Source organism: Magnusiomyces paraingens (assembly GCF_902498895.1).
Source record: "Magnusiomyces paraingens strain CBS 517.90 genome assembly, contig: contig2, whole genome shotgun sequence".
NCBI classification, from domain to species: Eukaryota; Fungi; Ascomycota; class Dipodascomycetes; order Dipodascales; family Dipodascaceae; genus Magnusiomyces; species Magnusiomyces paraingens.
The window spans coordinates 2,145,821-2,169,302 of record NW_022474068.1 but is presented as its reverse complement, the minus strand read 5'-3'; the positions used below and the strand labels follow the sequence as shown (position 1 = coordinate 2,169,302).

The 23,482-nt window shown below is 36.7% G+C and overlaps 7 protein-coding genes across 7 annotated transcripts; 1 reads left to right on the top strand and 6 right to left on the bottom strand.

The window, feature by feature from the left end:
• Positions 1 to 1,322: 1,322 nt before the first annotated feature.
• SAPINGB_P002421 (uncharacterized protein) lies at positions 1,323 to 2,825 on the top strand (the record flags this gene model as incomplete). The annotated part of the gene is made up of 1 exon (XM_031997140.1): positions 1,323 to 2,825. One exon carries the CDS (start codon positions 1,323 to 1,325, stop codon positions 2,823 to 2,825), a length of 1,503 nt encoding a protein of 500 aa, XP_031853031.1.
• Positions 2,826 to 2,882: 57 nt separating this feature from the next.
• SAPINGB_P002420 (uncharacterized protein) lies at positions 2,883 to 4,879 on the bottom strand (the record flags this gene model as incomplete). Its single annotated transcript, XM_031997139.1, has 3 exons — positions 2,883 to 4,577; positions 4,659 to 4,708; positions 4,789 to 4,879. 3 exons carry the CDS (start codon positions 4,877 to 4,879, stop codon positions 2,883 to 2,885), a joined length of 1,836 nt encoding a protein of 611 aa, XP_031853030.1.
• A 465-nt stretch (positions 4,880 to 5,344) lies between these two features.
• SAPINGB_P002419 (uncharacterized protein) lies at positions 5,345 to 8,104 on the bottom strand (the record flags this gene model as incomplete). The annotated part of the gene is made up of 1 exon (XM_031997138.1): positions 5,345 to 8,104. One exon carries the CDS (start codon positions 8,102 to 8,104, stop codon positions 5,345 to 5,347), a length of 2,760 nt encoding a protein of 919 aa, XP_031853029.1.
• A 1,495-nt stretch (positions 8,105 to 9,599) lies between these two features.
• SAPINGB_P002418 (uncharacterized protein) lies at positions 9,600 to 11,867 on the bottom strand (the record flags this gene model as incomplete). The annotated part of the gene is made up of 1 exon (XM_031997137.1): positions 9,600 to 11,867. One exon carries the CDS (start codon positions 11,865 to 11,867, stop codon positions 9,600 to 9,602), a length of 2,268 nt encoding a protein of 755 aa, XP_031853028.1.
• A 365-nt stretch (positions 11,868 to 12,232) lies between these two features.
• Positions 12,233 to 14,172, bottom strand: SAPINGB_P002417 (uncharacterized protein; the record flags this gene model as incomplete). Its single annotated transcript, XM_031997136.1, has 2 exons — positions 12,233 to 13,573; positions 13,630 to 14,172. The coding sequence occupies 2 exons, from the start codon at positions 14,170 to 14,172 to the stop codon at positions 12,233 to 12,235; spliced, it is 1,884 nt and encodes a 627-aa protein (XP_031853027.1).
• Positions 14,173 to 17,640: 3,468 nt separating this feature from the next.
• On the bottom strand, positions 17,641 to 19,316 carry SAPINGB_P002416 (uncharacterized protein; the record flags this gene model as incomplete). Its single annotated transcript, XM_031997135.1, has 2 exons — positions 17,641 to 18,774; positions 19,170 to 19,316. 2 exons carry the CDS (start codon positions 19,314 to 19,316, stop codon positions 17,641 to 17,643), a joined length of 1,281 nt encoding a protein of 426 aa, XP_031853026.1.
• Positions 19,317 to 20,078: 762 nt separating this feature from the next.
• Positions 20,079 to 22,232, bottom strand: SAPINGB_P002415 (uncharacterized protein; the record flags this gene model as incomplete). Its single annotated transcript, XM_031997134.1, has 1 exon — positions 20,079 to 22,232. One exon carries the CDS (start codon positions 22,230 to 22,232, stop codon positions 20,079 to 20,081), a length of 2,154 nt encoding a protein of 717 aa, XP_031853025.1.
• Between the last annotated feature and the right edge of the window lie 1,250 nt (positions 22,233 to 23,482).

Sequence of the window (23,482 nt, the reverse complement as noted above, 5' to 3'; positions counted from 1 at the left end):
TTGAAAGTTAGCAAGGGCCTCCATCACGCAGACGATTTCCGCAATTGTTTTCACTCAAACGGGTGTTAGATGAAACAAAAAAGTTACACATTTGGGGAGGTAGGGTAACTTCTTAAGTTTCAAGTTTCAAGTCTTAAAGTTTAAGGTTTAACTTACATCGATAAGCGATTGCGTTAGTGCGAGTGGATTTGCTGTTCGGTTTAGAACGACTAACAGAGGAGGAAGATGGAGAAATTGAAGAAGCAACTACACCAGAAAGAACCAATGCTGCTGAAGGTATAAAAGAAGAAGAAGAAGAAGAAGAAGAAGAAGAAGAAGAAGAAGAAACAGCTGCAACTACAGTGGCCACCAGAGATACCCATAGAGCGGTAGTGATAGTGGTACTGCTACTCAAAATTGGCCGTGTAAAAGAGTTAATAATGGGGTTGTTTAAAAATTTGATAGTTGATGTCTGTTTTGTAAGAGAAAGTATTTTTGGAGCTGCGGACTTTATTATCCCCCCCGATTGGCTCAATAGAAGCTTTGATGTTGAGGATGAAGATAAAGAAGATAAAGAAGATGATGAATGAGAAACTACAACTGTTGAGAATACTGTTGCAGAAGATACAACAGACGCGGCTGCAACAGCTGCAACAGCTAGTATAGCTGCAGAAGCATTAGTTGAAGAATTTAATCTCATTATTATTATAACTATAATTTCAAGATCAAAACGAAACAAGTGGATATGGGGTATTATGTTTATATATATATATATATATATATATTTATTACGATAGGCTCAAGAAGAAAATCTCGGGATTCCGGTACTCTTTTTTTTTTTATTTTTTTATTTTTTTATTTTTTTATTTTTTTATTTTTTTATTTTTTTATTTTTTTATTTTTTTATTTTTTTGGGAAAAGGAGGAAGAAGAAGGATGCGTTTCTTGTTGCTCCAATCCACTAAACTTTATGCTCAACCGCAAACAAGCCAACCCCTCGGAGATTTCAAGCGGACCCACCGAGACGCGGCGCTAAAATGCGGCGACGGCACCGAATGTTAGGAAGGATAGCAACAACAGAAGCAACAATTAAAAGGACTGGCCAATGTTAAGGCGGTTATTGGAGGTTAATAATTACATTATTATTATTATAATTATCACATGTGTTAAAGCCATATATTATATCACATGATAAGCCGTGTCAATTGTCACATGATATATAAGCCGCATATTTTGATCTGCCAAAAAAAAAAATTTCAAATTTCAAATTCCAACAACTTTTTTTTTGTTTTTTGGCACAACCACCAAATATATTTTTACTAACAACATCTGCTAAACTCTCAAATGAACAGACAAAATATAGTACCTACTTTACTAAAAAATACCCGGTTGCCGTTGGCTAGACCATCAAGGATTCTACTTTTTAAATCCCAGTGGTGTATGTGTCGTCCAAGATTCATTTCTATAAATACACATACTGACAATTCCCCACTTCCAGAGCAAATCAACAATACCCGCAACACAAAAAAACAAAGTAACAATACCCCAATAGATGTCCTATCCGAAACTTTACTTAAAGACCCGCTTTCACTCTTACTGTTGCCCAGCACAGACTCAGACATTTATGAAGATAGACTCCCTGGTCCAAATGACGATGTCTGGGTGGGTCTTTCATCTGGTGTCGATAGCAGTACAAGTGTAGCTTTACTAAAAGAGCTATCAGAACGTCAAAAACAAGCATCGTCAGTCCCAGGATCTGGTAAAGTGCGTGGTATATTTATGGCAAACTGGAGTTCAACCGCAAAATGTGCAGAAGCAGACTGGGCAGATGTACAACGCGTATGCAAGACAGTTGGTGTGGAGTGTGAGCGAGTAAGCTTTGAGCGCGAATACTGGCAAGAAGTTTTCGAACCAATGGTAGATATGTATCGCCAAGGAATGACACCTAACCCGGATGTAGGATGCAACAGACACATCAAATTTGGTGTTCTTATCAAGTATCTCAAGGCAAAATATAAAAACAACAACAGTAAGAAATGGTGGCTGGCCACTGGTCACTATGCACGTATTGCAACACACAAACCATCTGGCGAAACACATCTCTTACGCCCAAATCATCTTCCTAAGGATCAATCCTACTACCTTTCTTCCATATCTGCAGATGTTTTCCCTCATATTCTTTTCCCGCTCTCCCATTATACCAAGCCCCAAGTCCGTCAGCTTGCCAAGAGTGTATTCCACCTACCTACTGCTGAAAAACCAGACTCTCAAGGTCTTTGTTTTGTGTCTCAGGAACATAATACGTTCCGTCATTTCCTTGACGAGTACCTCCCACCTGCTCCGGGGGACTTTGTCATCAAAGGCCTTGCAGATGATGGTACTGAAATTAAAACTGTGGTTGGCAAACATAAAGGTATTTGGCATGCAACTGTCGGCCAAAAATCAGGCTTTGCACTTCCACAAGGCCGCCCAGAAACTAAGGGCGTCTGGTACGTCCAAGCGAAAACCCCTGAATCTCGAGAAATCACTCTAGTCCGTGGAAACAACCACCCTTCTCTGTTTTCCAGCTTGGTAAATGTTAACCATTTTGATTTCCTTGGAGGATCCCCACCAAAAGACCTTACAAACCTTCACGTCCAGTATAGATCCCTACAAGCACCGGAACCTGTCAAGTCTCTTGAGTGTAAACAGCAAGGATCATCTAACGATTATTCTCTTGCTGTCGAGTTTGAGTCTCCACGTCGAGCAATTGCTCCAGGACAATACCTTGTGCTATATTCAGGTGATCGAGTATTAGGCTCCGGTATTATTACATCCACCACCCCTATTGCAAACCCCTATTCATAAAGACTATTCTTTTTTATTTATTTGTTTATTTATTTATCCTTCACTGTAAATACATATTTATTCATTGGCGTGATCATCGCCATAGTCCTCCAAACTAAGATTATTTCCATTGTACGTGATGCGGTCTGCCTTTTTGCGCTTGTCGTCACTATCTCCCTCACCAGTCCCGCTGGCCGCAGACGACCCGCTACTTCCAGATCCAGTGCTACTTCCACTAGATGCAGCAGCGGCAGCAGCGGCAGCAGCAGCCTCAGCCACTGCTAAATCATGGAACGATGCCACAGAATTGTATCGTGTTGAAAGTCCCGATGGCGTAGTTGTACCGGAAAATCCAGTAAACCGGCTATGCAGATTGCTGTTGCTTCCATGAGCTTCGTGAATATTTCCATACCGGCGCGTCAAACCGGCAACTGAATCATGTGTATTATGCCCTTCATGGCTACTGTTCTGCGAAATTCCTCCATGGCCTGATCCTTCTTCTCCAAACCGTTCGTCATTCCCGTGTTCAGTACTGTCTCTTTCAGACAACAAATGATCTCCGGCATGCAACGGTTCTTGCTCTGCTTCATTCCCATCGTTTGTATTGGCACCACCATATCCAAGAAACCCAGACAGTGCTCCAAAAACAGATCTCACACCATTCCCAACAAGTGCATAAGGCCTGAATCCACTACCACCGCCTATAGCTCCGCCACCATCTCTTCCGTATGCCGAAGACACGTGGCCACGCACAGGCTTTAGCACCAATGTTGCTGACGGCGTCAGGCCAAGATCTGCAAGTGTACGACCGGTGTCTTCATCACTTTCGTTAAAAGTACGCCGTGCCAGCGGATCGAAAAACGTGTAAGGAGTGTCATTTAAACCAGCTGCAGGGCTTGCTTCAGCATTAACCCAAGAGCGTACAGTTGCCAGGGAGTCGGTTGCTGCAAAGCGGTGCTTCATAGGCTGACCATCAAACAGTCGTATAAGCAAGGCGCAATGAATGCTCCGCGACGCAACCAAAGTCGGTGTTGCTTCAGGTGATGGAGGTATATTTTTAGGTTCCTCTTCATGGTGTAAACTGCGGTTATACGATTCGCGAGATTGGCGTTCTTTGCGATCAGTCTCGAGGAGTTTTCTGATACGGGCGCGCTCATCTAGCTCGTCTCGCTTCTTTTTCTGAAGTGCCTCGCGGTACCGCTGGGCTGATTTCTCCTGTTTATCAATATCGTCATCATGGTTATTTTTATGCGATGATGACGACGACGATGATGGTGTTGATGACGATGATGACGACGATGATGTCAGTTGTGGCGTATTGTTGGCGGCAGCAGGAGCATTAGTTGCGGAACTAGGTGTTGCTGATGCCGTCACGCTCGGAGCGCGACTTGTTTCAACACTAGATAAGGTTGTAGTACTTGAGGTACCGGTATTCGCGGTAGAAGCTGAAGCTGAAGCTGAAACAGTAGCGGTAGATGTAGCAGTAGCAGCAGTAGCGGCAGTAGTACCGGAACTCGAACTACTTCCGGCTCCGGACTGAGTTGCTCTCCGAGTTTCTGCCACTTTGGCCACAGCAACCACACGAGCTGTAAAGTCCGTCAAGTTGGTATTTTCACCCCCACGAAAGATGTCAACCTGTGCTACACCATTATCAATAACAAAGATTGCGGGTAATCCACGGACCTTGAAAATACGAGTGAAATTGAGAAAGTCCTGGGATCCGGCTGCAATGCGGAGGACTACAGCCTGGCCGGACTTAATAAGCTCATGGACCTATTTTAAATGGCAAACACGGCATTATATTAGAAAACAGAAGAAAATAAAAATAAAAAAATAAATTTCATTCAAACTTACCTCTGGAGTCAGAAGATACTCATAAGCCCATGTTGAATCGTTTGTTTTGTCTGTAGTAATTAGAAGAAAAAAAAAAAGTTAGAATGTTTTGTTTCTTTCTCTCAAGGGCACTTGCCGCTTTAGGACTCACCATTGGCAATGACAATGAGCGGTTTGTGTTGCTTCAGAGCCACGGACACTGCATCCGTTACTGATTCCATGACAGGAATACTCGTTGACATTTTATAGATTTTTTTTTTGGTAGTTTCTAGTTGCAAAATGTATTTCTGAAATGAATTTTTTTGAATGTTAAATGTTGAATGTTGAATGTATATATAAATACAAAGAAAAAAAAAAGCTGGGCTTAATATATTTTTATATTTATATATATTTATATTTATATATATATTTTTAATACAGTGAGAGAGGGGGAGGGAAAAGGCAAAATTAAAAGAGAAAAAACAAAAAAAAAACAAAAAAAAAAGGCGCGGGGAAAACATAAATAAAGTTAAATAAAGTTAAACAAAGTTAAATAAATTTAAACAAAGTTAAACAAAGTTAAACAAAGTAATTCACGTGACAGCAACTGTAGCTGACGTAGCATATTCAACTTGAATATATTCAATTCATTATTTATTTATTCACACTTGATATATTTATTATATTTAAAACACAAAAGAAAGAAAGAAAGAAAGAAAAAAAAATCACTAAACATTTCCAATAGCATCTGCAACAAGCTCTGACAGCTGTTCATCCTGTGAGCGCACAGAAACCTTCAAAGTAGAACCATTCTTCGAAGTATAAACCATCCGAACCTGAACAGCAACCTTGCTTCCATCAATTGTCTCACCAAACAGCTTAAGCTGATGCGACGCCAGAGATGTAGGCATATCAGTGCTTTCCAGAGGCATCAATGAAAGCGTGTTAATAGCCAGCTCAGTAGCATTGTTGATAGACATTTCAGGACCAAACTGGAACGTCGAAACAGCCTCAGCGCCAGCCAGCTCATCCCACTGGTGCATGAAATTGCCAACATACTTGGGAATCAAGTAGTCGCCAACAGTGAATTCCAGGTCCTCCGTGCTGTAAACATCTTCAAAGCCCTCATCTTCGGGCTCGCCTGTCGAGGGATCAATCTCCTTATAGATAAAGCGGAGAGAATTCTCAATAGAAAAGATAGCAAACTCCTCAGAGGGTCTTTGGCCAGACACATACACAGTGCCTGTCTCGTTGTGACCAAGCTTCTTAAGAGGAATGACAAAATCGCTCTCAAAGTCACCGGCAATATCAACAACAACATCTTCCAGAACAGCTTCAATGGTATTAGTCACTTCATATTGAATGACAATGTGGTTCTTGAACATATGCTTGACAGCCTTAACAACATATTCAAGACCGCTTTCGGTAAGAGAAACAGGCTTGCTTGTCTTAAGAATGGGACCGTGGTCCTTAAAGGCATCAATACTAGCAAGAGCTGCAGCATATTCGCTAGCCTTGTCTTGAACAAGCTCACGTTCAACACGAAGTTTCTCACCAGAACTGTCGCCAGATTCAGCACCAGCAGCAGAAGCCTTAGGCTTTTCGCCAGTTTCACCCAAGAGAGCCTTGTTGCGAGCCTCCAAAGCAATAGAACGAGACTGCTCAAGAGTAACACGGGGGACAGTGTTAATATCAAAGGGCTTGAGGAAAACACTCTTATCGCTGCTCGACAAGTATTGAGTGAGTTCACGCTCAAATTGAGCAGGAGAAAAGACAGTCTGAGGGGTAATGTACTCCTTGGCCTCAGCCTCGTCAAGCTCAATAAATCTCAAAGCAAGGGCAGCTCTGTCGCGCACCTCATCTGTGACATCATCAAGACACCGGGTCAAGAGGACCTTGATGCTCTTGCGGACCTTAAGGTCATCCACCACAGCAAACTTGGAAAGAGCAGTAACAGCAGCCGAACGAATGACGGCGTTTTCCAGAACAACACGGTTGTAAATATAGCGAATGTACTTGGTAGGCTGGGAGGTAGAAGGACCAGCAGAACCAAGCATATGGAGAATGCGGACCGAAAGCTCAGCAAACTCGCAGTCTTCGACAAGCTCACTTAGGTGTCCAAGGGCAGGCTCCTTAGCAGCAGGAATGCAGCGAATCATATCAAAAAGAGCTTCCACAACTGCAGTCTTGTACTCGAGGCCACCTTCGTCGCGAAGACCGCTGGACAAAAAGGTGAGCATGCGGGGGTGTTTCTGGGGGAACTTGAGGGCCAAGTTGCGAATGGCATCAACAACAATGATCTTAAACTCGTCGGAAATTTCATTCATGAAACCAGAAATCTTAGACATGAGGCGATCAACGCTGGATTCATCACCAGTCTTGAGAAGAGTGGTGATGGCATAAGTAGCAATAGCACGGCTGCTGGAACTGATGAGAGGTTCAAGCTCAGGGTTGCACTCGCTAGCCTCAACGGGGAAATCAAGAGCAAAGCGGTTGAGAACGCGAATAACAGCAAACTGGGTAGAGTTGCGGGGGAAAGCCAAAAGCTTGCGCACAATGGCAAGAGTCTTGTGAAGAACATCAGGATCAGCTTGAGGATTGCGCTGTTGAAGAATGATCTTAACGGCTTCAACAACAACCATGTCAGAAGAAGCAGTCAAGTAAGACACAACAATGGGTAACAGTGACTGAACAAGACCCTTATCTTCTTCCATAATCTTGCCAATGAGACGGAGCAACATGACAATGGCATTGGGGTTCTTGACGGGTGAATTGGGGGATGTCAGTTGCTGAATCATGCGCATGACAGCCATTTTATCGTGAGATCGCAATTGGTATAAAAGGCCAATGGCGTGGTACTGGTACATGGTGGAAGATGCATAGGCAGTGGGTCCATTGTTAGAACTGCCACCGAAAAACCCTGAAGAGCTCGAAGATCCTTGAAGAGCTTCTTGAACATCGTTGGCCCACTTGCGTACCACGTCGCGAGCAATTGGGGTGAGATGGTAAGTTGACACGAGAGCAGCCGAAGAAACGCTTGTTTGCTTATCGGCAATGGCAGTACGAATAAGACGTTCAATCGACTGAACAGTAGAAGAGTCGATAATGTGAATGAGGGCACGAATAGCATTGGGCTTGTAGATTGCATCGCTGGAAGACTGAATATCCTTCATAATAGAAGAGGTGACCATAATGACGTCGTTTGCCGTAGGGGCCAGCTCCTTGATGGCAACATAGACCATCTGACGAAGCGAAGGATCCTTGTGCTGGAAAAGCTTTGTGATGGAAAAGAAAAGGGAAGTGGACTCTTCAGGTGGGAAAACCTCGCCCATATGGATAAGCCTGACAAGCTTTGTGAGCAAGGTCCGGCACTTTTTTGACTGAATGGGCGATGCATTGAACCCAGAGATACACTCCTGGAAGACAGTCATCTTATCCAGCGAGCCGGACTCAATGTCGTCGTTCTTCTTATATGTGAGGGTGGACATTTTTGAAGAAGAACCAGGGGGGTAAGGGGGGTTGTGTTGGTGGTTTTGTTGTTTGTGTGTGTGAAAAGAATGTTTTTGTGGTGGTGGTGGTGGTGATAATAAAAAAAAATATCAGAACGTGCTGTGCTGTCAAAAGGAGGTTAGGAGGTTTTGGCAAGGTTACACACACACATACATACATATAATAATTAAATAAAATAAAATATAAATATAATAAATAAATATTTTACAAACAAACAAAAGGTTCCACGTATACGGTTACAGCCAAAAAAAAATTGTGTAACAACAAAAGTGTAATTGTAACAACCCTGAATTTTTCAAGGAGAAGCGGCTGCTTTTGATTTTTTTTTTACTTAACAAATTTAAATATAACAAAAAAATTTAATTAAGAATAAATTTAATTGAAAATAAATTAAAATTGTTAATTAAATATAATTTTAATATTAAAAAAAAATTGTTTGTTTGTTTTTATTCAAGGGTTATTAAAAAAAAAATTATTTGTAGAAAATTACTTTTGTAGAATTTTACACTTTTATAAACTCTGGATATCGCTTTTTTCAACTGCCCGTATGGCACAATGGTAGCGCGTCGGATTGCAGATCCTAAGGTTATCGGTTCGATCCCGATTGCGGGCTTTTTTTTTTTGTTTTTATAAAAAAAATATTTTTTTTATTATTTTTTTTTTTTTGAAAATATACTTACAATATCCTTGTAAGGGTATATATATATATATATAATCTTTTAAAATAAATTTTCCAGAATAAGGAATAAAAGAAATGAAAATATCAAAAGTACTAATATCAAACAAAATGTGATGGAATTTATTAGAATGATTCAAAACTTATAAATATTTAGTTCTTTTTTTTTTCTTGACCAATTACCAATTATTGCTTGAATTTCACCAAGTACTCAACAAGCACCTTTATTATTATTATTTTTTTTATTTATAAAGCATCTTAATACCTTTTATTTATACCTCTATATACCCATCAAAACTTATTTTTATTATCATATTGGTACCAAGATTAACTTCAATTTTAATACCTTTAATACCCTTGTACATAAAAGTATTGTTAATATACTTACAAAAATACCGTTATAACCATGTAATAACCATAAGATACCCTAATAATACCAAATAACATATATTTTTTATACCTCTTTTATACCATATCAATAATATATATTTTCTCTTAGTTACTTCTCTAATATATGATGGCGGTGAAGGTGGAGGTTGGAGGCATTTACAGCAAAAACACATATGTATAAGTATACACTTATGTATAATCTTTAATTTTTAAACAAATGAAATTTCAATGTTAAAGTGACTTTGATCTTTTAAAATTTTTAATTTTGTGTTAATATTCAAAATGTTATTTAGCTAATGAAGTATGTTTTTTAGGTGGTCTAGCTTTCGGCCTGCAAGTAAACAATATATATATATATATAGTTTATAAAAAATATAATTATTAATTAATTAAAAAAAATTACAATGTTAATCCAGTATTTCCACACTGGAATCTGAGTCTATATCTACAACTTGGTATTGAGTGGTTGGTATAGAATTCTGCTTTTTCTCCATAACATGCATATTTCGCATCTTTTCTCTCTGTTTTCGTATCAAGTCCTCATGCTCCTTTTTTTTCTGAAAATATTCAAGTTTTCTTCGTTTTATTTGCTCTTCATGTTTCTCCTGTTGCTCTTTCTGTTCAAGTTCAAGCTTCTCTTGTTGTATACGATGTTGTTTTTCTTCTTCAGGCGAAATTTTAGCTGCTACGCTTTCTAGCTTACGATAAAATGCCACCACTTTAGGATCAACTGTGACCTTTGTAGGGTTGTAGTTTAAGACTTCAAGGGATTTTGTCGATGTTGCGCGGGAAATTGCAACATAAGCATGACCATTTTCAAAAATATTAGCAAGATCAACACGAACTCTGGGAAGGGTTTGACCCTGGGATTTGTGAATTGACATAGCCCAGGCATAGATCAATGGAACTTGGATTCTGCTTGCTTTGAGATGTTCCTTATCTTCTTCAAAATCTAATTCTGATGGATCCGAAGTTGGGTTATCTTCGATTGTTCTAAAATTATCATCTGACTTTCCGGGTTTACCACCAATATTGATTGAAGCCTCAAATGGTTTTAAATGATAAATCAAATGGGTTGATCCTAAGGTATCCAAAGAAAAGTCAATAACTGGTAACGGATCCTTCTTATCCACAACTTTTGTACATTGAACACGGATTTCAGAATTCCCCTTATTATATTTTGTTTCTTCTTCTGCTTGATAATTGTGAACAAGTTGTTGAAATTGTAGAGAAGTTTTATTAATATCCCTCTTGACAGCTTCGGAACAAACCTTTTCAAAGCCATCTTCTGTTAAAAACCCAATAATACGGCCCAAAATTCCGTTAGCCAATCTTGAATCATTTATGTTCCTGATGAGCATTACTTGGCAATTCTTCCGCAACTCTATTTGTTTGCCAACAATTTCGTCCAACTGCTTGTTTATTTGGGCTGCCTTACCAGGAGGAACATAATATGGCATAGAGTCGGCACTGAGATACACATATCGTTTGCCACTAAGCTCTGCTAGTTGTTTGAAATTGTACTGTTGTACCCGATTCCGTGTTGCGTAGAGCATCGTTGGTAATATTCCATCCTTATAAGCCACAGGTCTATCTAAAGATTTAAGTCTGGCATTCATCTTGTCTGTCAACTGACCTAAACGCATGGAATTTAAAATTTCAATAAACTCGTCATCTCCCTTTTGACGGAAAACTTGCTGAAGTACAATACACCGTTTGATTGTTTGACGCCATGCTTCTGATTCAAAACAATAAACACGAGGTTTAGAAATAAAAGCATTTCCATTTTCGGGCATATATTTGTCTGGTACTGGTGGTAACTGGAAAAAGTCACCGGTGCAAATAACTTGAATTCCTCCAAATGGGTTTTGATCTTTTCTAATGCTTCGTGCAATATATTCAAGTTTAGTGAAAAGAGCAGCGTCAACCATTGACACCTCATCAATAACCAGTATTGAAGTTGACTTCCAACGTTGGCAGGTTGCATCATTTTTGCGAATTTTCTTAAGAAGTTCTTTTGCATCTTCCTTAGCCAAACCAACGCCTGCAAAACTGTGGAGTGTGATACCACCGATATTGACGGCCGCCATTCCTGTGGAACTTGTGACAGCCACACTCTTATTCATGCTTTCTAAGCGGGCAATAAGAGAACGGAGAAGAAGAGATTTGCCAGTACCTGCTGCACCTGTGTAAAATAAAGAATAACCTTGAAGAGCTATATCAATAACTAACTGCTGTTCTTTGCTAAGTCGAATAGATTTGTCAACATTTTTGTGAGCTGGAGAATGTATAGTTTGAGAAGATTTAGGCTGCAAAAATTCATCATTTGAAAATTGATCTATTTGATTGAACGACTCTGGAAAAGATAATTTCCTTTTAGGTTGAGAATTTGATGGTGATTTGAAGGTAGTTTGATGGACTTGTTGTTTAACAATAGGCGGGTTGTAGTTGTAGTTACTCTTGGCTTGGTTATTTGGATGAGGAGTCTTTGAATAGGAAATCTCAACTAAGTCATCATCACTTGAATCATCAGTTGGCTCAGTCTTATGTATTTTGCTTGATAAATGTCCATTTTTAGGTGGCCGGGATTGAAAGTTTAATGTTGATTGGTAACTATTTTTTTTCAACACATTCTTTTGATATCCATTGGGGTTTCCGTTGGGCTGAGAAGACATTATTATTGATTGTCATGATGTTTTTTTTTACATTGGTGGTGATGAAGAAAGTAAACAAACAAACAAAAAAAACATTTTAGGAGAGTAATTTTAATTTTGTATTCTAAATCTACTAAAACAAAACAAAACAAAACAAAAAAATTATAACGCCGATTGACGTCAACACCAAACTCAAAAAATAGGACTACAATTAGACGTTAAAGCTTTGAAAATTCTACAAGTTAAAACTATATAATTTTAATTAGATGTTAAGCTAAAGTAAGGATTACACATTAAAATACCAAAAAAAAATATATATATTTATCAATTTCAACACTAGAATACTTCACTCAATGCCATATTTAATCCCCATATGAAGTACTTTTTCAATGCTTTTGCTTTTTCAATTCCATATTTAACATTGATAGCGGTGCTGGATGTTTCATTAAGTTTTTTTTCTTACCGCCAAAATCTTTCAATGACGTATTTTTATTGACTTTTAAATATGTGTTTACTGGTTCCAATGTGTTGTAAAACTCTACCACCTTGGGGTCCACAGTAACTTTTGAAGGCTGAAAATTTAAAATCTGAAGTGTTTTGGTAGATGTTGCACGAGAAATAGCCACATATGCATGTCCGTTTTCAAAAATGTCTGCAAGATCAATGCGCACTCGAGGAAGAGTTTGACCTTGAGCTTTGTAAATTGACATTGCCCATCCATAAATTAAGGGCAACTGGCTACGAGAAGCATCTTCTTTATATTTTGGCTTCATTTGAAAAAAATCGTTAAGAGTTTGTGTTTTTTGTTTACTAGAAAGACGTGGCAGTTGAAACGATTCAGACGCATCTTTTTGACTATTGTTTAGAGAACTACCTCCAGATAAATTGATGGAGTTTATAACCCGAGTAATGATGCATGTCAAGTGATTCAATCCAAGAGTGTCTAAAGAAAAGTCAATGACAGGATAAGGGGTATCATGTAATGAGCTGTTAATATGTTTTATATTTGACTTAGGGGTATCATTTTTCTCGTCCTCTTGTTTTTCTTTTTTAAGTTGAAGTTCAGTGATCATTTTGTGGAACTGAGGGCAATTTATAGAAATTTGTTTTTCTAATGCCTCCACTTGAAGGGCTTCAAAATCATCTGTAGTAAGGAAACCAATTACACGGCCCAAGATTCCATTAACTAACGAATTATTTCCTGTCATATTTCGTGACAACATTACTTGGCAACCCTGTCGCAATTCTATGACCCTGAATGCTGTTTCGTCTAGCCGCTTATTTATCAAATCTATGGGAATCTCGTTGCGGTTTATTGTGTCTGAAGCAACATAAACGTAGCTTTTACCTTTAAGGAATTTAAGTTGTTTTTGGTTGTATGCTTGAACACGATTACGAGTGGCGTAAAGAGCAGTTGGCTTTATTCCATCTTTGTAATCCACAGTTCTTTGAAGGGAATTTAGTTTGGTAATCATTTCTGGGGTCAAATTCCCCAAGCGCATGGAATTAAGAAGGGTAATAAATTCATCGTCACCTTTCTGGCGGAAATTTTGCTTAAGAACAATGTTGTATTTGATGGTCTGACGCCATGCTTCGGTATCAAAGCAATATATCCGTGGTTTTGCTACTAAATCGACGAAGTGACTATTTTTAGAGATGATTTTTTCAGCGACGGGAGGTAATTGCAAAAAGTCCCCAGTACAAATAAGTTGCATGTTTCCAAAAGGCTAATTATTTTTCCTTATGGAGCATGCAATGTATTCAATTTTGGTAAAAAGATTACCATCGACCATGGATATTTCGTCAATGATAAGTACTGAAGTGTTGACCCAACGGAAACAGGAACTTTTATTTTTTTAATCTTTTTGACAAGTATATTTGCATCTTCTTTGCCCAATCCGATACCTGCAAATTTGTGTATAGTGATGCCACCAATGTTAAGGGCAGCTAAACCAGTAGAGCTTGTGACGGCTACTACACAGCCCTTTTCTTTTAAATCTTGAATGAGATGTTTAAGAAGCAGAGATTTGCCAGTACCAGCAGCACCAGTGTAGAAAATAGAGTGACCATTAAGGGCAAGATCGATAATGTATTTTTGTTCGTCGCTTAGAACAATTGGGGCGGTGACAGTGGGTTCCGTTGGAAGAGATTTGATAGTTGTTGTATCGATCAGTTCGGGTTTTGAAGTGGGTTTTGAAGTGGGTTGTTTAGTGGAGTCACTTTGTGTTACTAAGAGGGTCGCGTCGTCATCGTCTTTAAAGGGGTCTTCATCGCCAAAGCACTCATCCCAAAGATCGTTGACAGATTCATTAAACTGAGAAGACATGTTTTTTTTTAATTATTTTTTTATTTTTTAGAGTATTAGGTATTAATGAGAGAGCTTAACTGAACGTTATAAAATTTTAAATAGACTAGGAAAGTATTGTATGTTAAAAAGTAGTTTTTTAGATTTTGAAACACAAAATCGTTTTAAAAATCATTATTTCGAGGTTTAGGGCAAAATTAAAATAATTATTAGTTAATTTAATTTAATTTAATTTAATTTAAAAATCAAAATAACAACATATTTAAAAATCATGATTAAAATTAATAATTATTTTGAAAGTACTCTCCAAGAAAGGGGACACTTGGAAACAAAACAAGTAACTTCTTTAAGCCGAATAAAAATAGTATTTAATAAAACAAGTGGCTTATTTTTCCTTTTATTAACTTTAATGTCAATGTTAAATATTTTCTAATATTTATATGAATGATAATAGAATGAACGAATTTATTAGTGTATAACAAGTCACGTGGCAATCTGGCCGAGTTGGTCTAAGGCGTAGGATTAAGGTTCCTATCTCTTCGGAGGCGAGGGTTCGAATCCCTCGGTTGTCATTAACTTTTTTTTCATTATAACCAGTCGTTTTAAATAAAAAAGCTTTAGCTGAGAGTGTATTCCTTTTCTATTATAATTCTATTTCACGGTAAGTCCAAAAATGCCATTTTAGAAAATTTTTGTTGATGTTGTGTTATCTGTTAAAGAGATTAGAGGTGAAAGTACGAGTTGTTGAAGTTAACAAAACGAATTTGGACGTCACGTTTTTTTTCTGTAAAAATGTAATCGAAATCTCTTAAATCTTATTGTTTAGATGAAAGGAAAAAGTTTGGAAAAAATTTAAAGTCACAAAACATAGAAATCTCTTTCTTAACATTTTTCAAAACAACGACAAATTTCTATTCTGTTTAAAAAATTAGGAAAAAACAACAATATCAAAAAAAAAAATATGTCTCAGCTTTCTTAATTTTGAGGAATTTCAGTTTCATTGATAAAATCTGTTTTGTTCAACGTTCACAACGTTCACAACAACAACAACAACAACAAAATCCCATTTTATTATCGTCAACACAACAGCCACACCATCTTTTTTCTCACTTAAGTTAAATCAACAAAACGTCGAAAAATACTTTCTTTTTTTTTTTTAACATTGACAACCACCACCAAATCCCACTTTCTATTTCGTCAACAAAACAACTTCACCACCCTTTTCTGAGTGATGTCAAGGTTATCAGTGATGCCACACCAATATATGGTTTCTCAATTTAAAAAATCTACTTCCATTTGACGCTTTGCCAGTGTTTAGAAAAACCATTTGCAACTCCAAATGAATTTCCCATGTATCTAAAAGGACTTTTATTATCTGATAAAAATTATTATTAAATATATTATATGCCGATCTATTTAAATGTTCATATATGGTTTACACACGTTATTAAAATCCTCCTCGTCTTCATACTCTTCTGTTCTTACAACTTTACCGTCTTTTGTCCGGTATTCTTCCACAAATGATGGATCAATAACTATAGAAAGATCGCCATCATTAATAAACCAAACTGGACATATGATGTCCCTTGCAAGTACCAAATGGCTATCAGTCACAAAAAAGCTTTCAGGGTTGGTGATGAATTCTTTCTTGTCAATATAATAGCCAATTGTCGTATATCCAATATTGTTACTATCGTTAAAAAATTTCATCGCGTAATTGCGGGGTATAACAACACCCGGCAGAAACCTCCTCACCAAGACAAATTGTCCCGAAACCCCGTGTCCCAAGAAGTCTATTTCAATAATATCGTCAATAATGACGTGATAAGATGAATTGTCTTTATCTCTTACACGTGCATATTGTTTAATGCAAGCATTCAAATGCCTCTGAAAAAAATTAATTTTTTCATAAAATTTGATTGTGATGCTGATGCTGCTGTTGCCCGAAGCTCCACCTGATAGAAATTCAAAAATTTTCTCTTCAATGATAAGCTTTTTGATATTTTTAACTGTCTTATCACGTATGATTTTGCCGTCGTCAGATCCCGGTTCGCCCAAAGGTTCCATCATTTTTCTAGAGCCCACAGACCAAGTATACTTTGCTGGACTAAGATTTTCAATTATCGATTCAAAAGCATATCGATGAGAAAGAGTTAAAAAAGGTGCCTTTCCTGGGTTTATTTGACACCTTAATAAATGGAAAGCTCTTTTAGTAGGGAAGCCCCATATCCCCTTAAGTGGACCTACCTCTCGAATAGCTTTAATAATATGACGCAGCGTATGTATTGGTGAAGTCAGGAAAGTTAGATTTTTAGCGTCCTTCAGATATACTTCCTCAAAAAACCATAAATAATTTTCCATTCCATTTTCAAGTCTTTTTAATACATTTTCAGAAAATTTAGGTAGAGAGAGCAATCGAAGAAGTTGCACCAGCTCAGTAACAAGATATAAATAATCAATATCTTTATAATTTGACTTCATAACAATACCAAATAAAAAAGAAAGGATCTTTTTGGTTTGGTGTGCCCTAAGCTTAGCTGGTTTAGAGGTTCTAACTCCTTCAGTTATATCTGCCATATTGAACTTCTTTTCAACAAAACTGTAGCTAATATTATTGAAACTCTCCAAAAATTTGACAATTGATTCCTGTGCTTCAGACTTGTAAATATCTGGGCCATCTTTACCATAAAATATATTATTGATAATTTTAGTCGCAATGTTTGGATACAACAAATGCATTAAATCAGGCGGAAACGACATATCAGGCACCATTGAACCCAAACAAAATATGGTCGAGATTCTGCTTAAGCCTTGTTTAGTGAACTGCGAGTGGTTTGAAACCAAGTTGGTTGGATTCTTCAAAATGTCCTTAAATATAGTATTATACCACTCAATGTCGCGAGCTTTTGAGTTTCGATATGCATGGGGTTTGGGAAGAAGTTGATTTCTATGACGGTATGTCGCCAAACCTTTTATTCTTTTATGGACTTTTCCACTATAGGGTCCTAGTCCTCTCCATCGTTGGTTAAATTTTTTTTGAACTTTCAAATAATGGATCTGATGATTCTGATCTATGTACCACAGATTCCCCTTGTGGAAAAACTATTGCTGCCATCTTCTTTTGAAGGCAGTAATGGCAAGGATAATCTGAAGTATGTCCACTTAACCCTGACAACTCACAGCTAGCCGGCATATCTGCAACTGATAAAACAAAATGGTGCCTGACGGTTTTAAAAACCCCCTATGTCCTCATCATAAACAGTATATCCCAAAGTGCTGGCTAATGCACTGTCCTTAATAAATGGGTAAAAAAATGAATCCCAATCTTTTACTGCTGATTTTTCTTTTTTAGCAGTTGGATCAATCCCAGAAGGAAATGCCATCATCTTTATCGTGTTTGATGGTTTATTACACTCCTCAGGATGTAGATTTAAGCATCGAGCAACAACAATATTGTAAGAAGAGTTGCCAAACGTCACCGGAACAGCATCAAATGATATTAAAAAGACTAAATCCCACGAACTTTCGAAATATTTCAGAGATATTTTTTTGCTGATAATCTTCACCTAATTGAGCGTTTTGAATGCATCTCTTTGAAAGAAGCTTATAAAGTTGGCCATCAAAAAAATCTTCTACTCCTTCCTCATTGCTTTGTCGCTTGTGGGAATCTTTCATGAGTCTAGACAAGCCTCTATTTCCAAAAAAATCTCTGACTTTTTCACGAGGTGAGAAGTAAAAATATCTATACATCGGATCACGAGCCTTTCCACACTGAGCGCATTCTGCCAAATCGCTGCTAGATCCCGTAAATGCCATGCATCTATTGCTGCAAAAATAAACAACTTCAGCCCCTGTAGACCAGTCACCACGGCGTAACATCTTCACACCATCGCTTTCAATAAATTCAGCTTTGGGAAAAAGTTCTCTAAGATTTTCTTGAGGATTTCCCATTGGGAATCCTCGTAATGCACTGCTCTTTTTAGACTTAATTCCAGCTATTTTGGCTTTATCTCTATACGTTGTGTAAGCAATCATAGGCTCAGAATTTTGATTAACTTTTCCAGTTTTAAAAGTTAAATAGCAAATCTTCTTGATCTTGGAAAAAAATGATTGATAAAATTCAGGATCCCAATTTTGCTGAATTGAAAGATCGGTAACAAAACGCATGGCCTGTTCAAATGAAGCATCACTATGAGACTGAAAATATACGGCAAGTATATCTAATATGCTAATTCCACCTGATGACCCTTCATTCATCTTAACATATGATATAAGTTCTCGACAAAGATATCTAAGTTTAGGCTCCCTAGTCCATTCGTCAGAAGCGTAATTCATTTCATTGGAAAGTTTAGGAACATGTGAGAATTTTTTATCTCGAAGAGCGATCATTTCAATGACTGAAGATAAAAGCTCAGAAATTTGACTATCACCTACTTGATCAGACTCTGGACTTAAGAAAGTATCGCTACCAGAGTTAGATTGAGTGCTTTCAATAGTTTGTGCCTTGGTTTTTACCGTAGAATCGACCAGAGTAGTAGCTGAATCACTTTCGATAAAAACTGTTTGTGGTTTAAAGTATTTATCAACAAGATCATCATAATACTCATTACCATCCGCAGAATTCTCATAAATATTTCAGCTTCGGACAAATGCTGGTAAAATAAATCCATTTTTTTTGGTGAGCGATTCCTTCTTTTTCTTTGTTTTTTTTTTTTCAATAATATTGGAATATGTTTTTCCCAAGCTTTGAAATCATCATTTAATGGACGTCCAGTATAATTAAACATTTCTTGAGCCTTTTTCCGTATTTGTTTTATGACTTCGGAATCATGTTTATGACTGTATCTATCCTTAAAATTTTCAGCCCACCTCTTTAGTTGATCAATCCTCCATTCATCGACTGTAGCAAAATTATGAGAAAATCTACTCCCTACGTTATCATTATATAGCAAACGCGTGGAAATATTTGCAACTGAAAATCTGTTAATTTTGTATCGCTCATTATAGTATTCAAGTACCTTTCCCGGATCATAAATTCCAAGATCTTTAAAAACTATTCCTGTCAAAAGTCCATAATATGGTTCACCAGTGGCCTTTAAAAGTGCATACAAAATCTTTGCTTTTTCCATGTCACTTAAAGGCCAATTTCTTTTATATAGGCCCATTTTTTTTTCTGTATTCTGCAGTGTGAGTGTTACTACAAATCCATGTATCAAAGAGATCGAAAACTGATGTGTTGTTTATAATAAACTTCTGAAGACAATTGTCCATTGCTCGAATTTGTACAGAATTTGAAAAGTCTGGACCGCACAGTTCAAGGAGAAGTTTTGGTGTATATATTTCCTTCCACTTATCAATAGAATAACTAGAGCGATCCGGATCTTTGCAAGCATTTGTAAAAATTTCGTCTGGATCGTAGTTTTCTTCTGGGGGGTCTACCGAATCAATACATAGCCAAAACTCTTTTTATATTATGTTAGTTGAATGAAATAAAGCTAAAAAAAAACCTTATACTAACTAATTTTTAAACTAATAAGGCCCACTTTTCTTTTGAAAAATTTATTCTTAGCTTTTCCTTTCTGTCTATTTATCTTTCCTAGATGTCAATTCTGGGTGATGCTGGTGGTGGTGTGGAAATATTGTATTTTGAAGCTGGTGGCATGACCAGCTTTTTTGTGCAACGTTGGAAAAACAGATTTTAGCACTATTATGGAAACCAAGCACTTCAAAAATTTGTCTGCCTGTTTCCAAAAAAAAAAAAAAAAAAAAAAATCAAATCTTATGAAAATGATTTTTACAGCTAATACATTTATATATATAAATGAAGAGAAAAAAATTAATTATTATTAGTTTACTTTTTGAATTTATAACAACAAGTTTTATCGTTTTATTAGATTTTTTATTATCCCTACTATTAAATATATATATTAAATTGTGGTGTTTTCCTCGGTTGTTCCCACAACGGTTTCTAATTCCGAATTAAAAGATGAAGAAGAAGAACTTGATGTCGTTTCATCGTTTATTTGGTTAAGACTTCTGTTTGAAAAAATGTAGCGAACTAGCTTTTTAGAAAAATGGTAATACTCTTTGTTAAGTCTGGTAGCAATAAATGTGTCCCATGACTGAGCTGCACCTTTAATTTCACCCTTTTTAGAATAGTCTTGTAAGATCGATATCATATGAGATGGAACCAATATTTGAGTATTTGGCTTGCCTTTAGTTTTTTTTTCCAAAAAAGAGCTGTGGTTAACTGAGCTGTTCTCTAAATGATTTCTTTTTTTCACAAGTAGAATTTGCTTTTTATAGCGCCCTGCTTCACGAGTGATTTTATAATCGGAAAATGCTCTAGGAAGATAAGAAAGCAGCATTTTTATTGAGAAGGGATCAATACCTTTTGGAAAATTCAAAGAAAAACTCTCCTCTGGAATAAGATTGATACAATGGTCATAAATGGCCAGATAATTATCTTTACTGGGACGTTCAATAAAATCACAAATCAACTCAAAAGAAGGAATGTGTAGCTCTTTATTCACAATTTCTCTCCACATGTTTTCCTCCTCTTTTTTTCCTTCTTGAATGATGTTGGAAAGATTCGGATAAAGATTAAAGTAATCTAAATTAATCAATGCTGTTTCAAATTTGAACCTGTCAGGCCAATAAGGACAAGATTCAGTACTAGGTGATACTTCAGCATGAATATTGTAGTTAGATCGTACTCGCTCATTTTTTTGATGGTTCAATCTGTCAAAAAACATTAATACATTTCTCCTCACAAAATGAGCTGCCGAAGCTTCCTCATAAGTCGTAGTAAAATAATTTTTGAATTCACTGGTTAACTCCAATTCACCCAAATAATTAACGGAAGTATTTCTTGTATTCTTTTTTCCCGGGAATGGCATAAGAGAAGGATTTTTAGCTATCTCGTATCCAATAAGGACTCGAAATTCTAGCAAATCGTCACCATAGTACTGTGGTAATGAGGGTTCACTTTGTAGCCAAGTTAAAATACCATCAGATGATAAATAAGCCCCACATATGCACGTCGCATTTAAAGCCATTTGTACACCGCAGCTTCTATCATCATTTTGTACATGTAGCTTTTTAAACTTCAGATCCTCAAAACATAAAAGCTTTGATGGTGATGCAGTATCAGTAGTGAAATCGCTAGAAGGGTAAAGGTTTTGTCGAAGCAAATTAAGATTAGATATAAAAGCTTCTAAATCAAAATGTTGGCTCTTTTGAGAAGCTTTTTCAAAAAATGATTCCTGAGATGAATATAAGGAATCAATTACAAAAACCTTAAAGCAGCTATCAATTGGACGACAATAAACAAAAACCAGAGACCAGTGCTCAATGTAATTAATCGGAAGAAATAAACCAAACTCTTGATTGGAATTTCCAGTTCGAAAAGATTTAAACCATGAAGATTGCTGAAACGTGTTCCCGAGATATGTCCCAAAATCATTGTTGTTGTTTGTATAAGAAAAAGAAGGGAAAAAGTATAGAAGGGAGTCATTAGCATTAGAGGAGACAATACAATTTTTATTAAAAAATAGCTCCATGTTAGACGGATTTTTCTTTTTCTCAAGAGCTATACAAGCTGCAAAAACCCACAAAATGCTGAAATTTGTAAGTTTATCACCAGCAACATCTACCATGTCGTTTAGGCTGAGCTCCGAAAGGAAGGGGGTACCCGTGGGCATTTCAATAAAAACAGCTTTTCCCAAAGACTGCTGCAAAGAGTGCGGCATATTTAGATTTAACGAAGTAGCTTTTCTGACATTCATATCACCCGTCAAATCTATAAATCCCAAATTTTTGGTAGGCAGCGATTCAGTACTAGATTCCGCATTAGAAGTTGGAGTAATAGGAATTTTAGTAGGACCAGAAGAAGAAATGGAGGCTGGAGTGGCAGGAATTTGAGTAGAAGCCAAAGAACCAACAGTATCAGAGGTTTGAGTCGCTGAGGATTCTATCTCATTTCTTCTTCTTCTTTTTCTTGTAAAAGGCAAAAGAGGAGGGGTCAAGCTGTTCTCAAGATCGGGGTTGCTCTTGATTTTAGATCTAGTTATTCGAGTCATAATAAAATCTAACAGTTTTAAAGTGTTTAAAAGTTATTCTTAAAGAAGCTGAAACAAAATTTAAATAGAAATAGTTTCATTAACTAAAGTATGATTTTTAGTTATGTTGAAAGGTAAATTCTTGCTTTCTGAACTTTGTGAAGGGTACTTGGTGATGGAAAAAAATTTTCTTTCTACGTTAATTCACGGGTTGCAAATATATTGGCGGTCACGTTACAAAACTATTAATGGATTATGTAATTAACGAAATATTTCACTTGAGAAAAAAAAAAGTATAAATACTATATTTATATATACTTTTTTTGTGGTGAGACAAAATAGAACGGCCTCTAGTGCAGATCTTGGTGGTAGTAGCAAATTCAAATGAGAGCTTTGAAGACTGAAGTGGGGAACGGTTCCACAAGAAGTGTATTTCGTTGTAGGTTAGTCGGTCGTAAGGTGCAGCCTAGCAGCGTTAAAGGTGATTTATCACCATGCGCCAAAACGGAATCTGGTTAATATTTCAGAACTTGGTTCTTTGAACGGTAACGTAGTGAATGTGATTGACATTAGCTCAACAGAAGAGCTAAGCGAAGTTTCAGTCATAATCTCACCATTTTTCTTATTGGGAGTCATTAGATTTTTGAAAGTATTAAACATTACCCATTAGATTTTTTTTATTTAAAAAAAATGAATGAATGAATGAATGAAATAAATGAAATGATTTGAAATGATGTTTGTGATAATAAACTATTAATATTTTAATTGAAAATGATCTGCCTAAGGCAGACATTTTCTCTTTTCCTCTTTTTCTTTTTTCTTCTTACATATCTTTTAACCAATTTATTTTCACAGCATGATTGAATTGACTATATCAAGGTAAGATTAACAGAAACTTACAGAATTTTAGAAATGGGTTTACGGTAATTAAAATTCGTACAGAAAGAGATTTGGAAAATGATTTGGAAAATGATTTCGATACCGTTTCTAACAATAGCGCTGATGACACCTTGAGTACTTGGAACGATTTCATGGAAAATAATATTAAAAAAGGATGAAGCAAAAGTGTAAGCAAGCAAGCAAACAATATATTTCAACACGAACCATTTAGAAGCCCAGTCGAAAATGATTTTACCAGCATATTTTAACAACCTTTATCACGCTAAGAAGCTCTGCCAGCTTTTAAGAAGTCCTGTCGAAATCCCTTTTAACGATACCACGCTAAGAAGCTCCGGTAAAAAAGTTCCAATCCCAACCCTTTAATAAGAAGC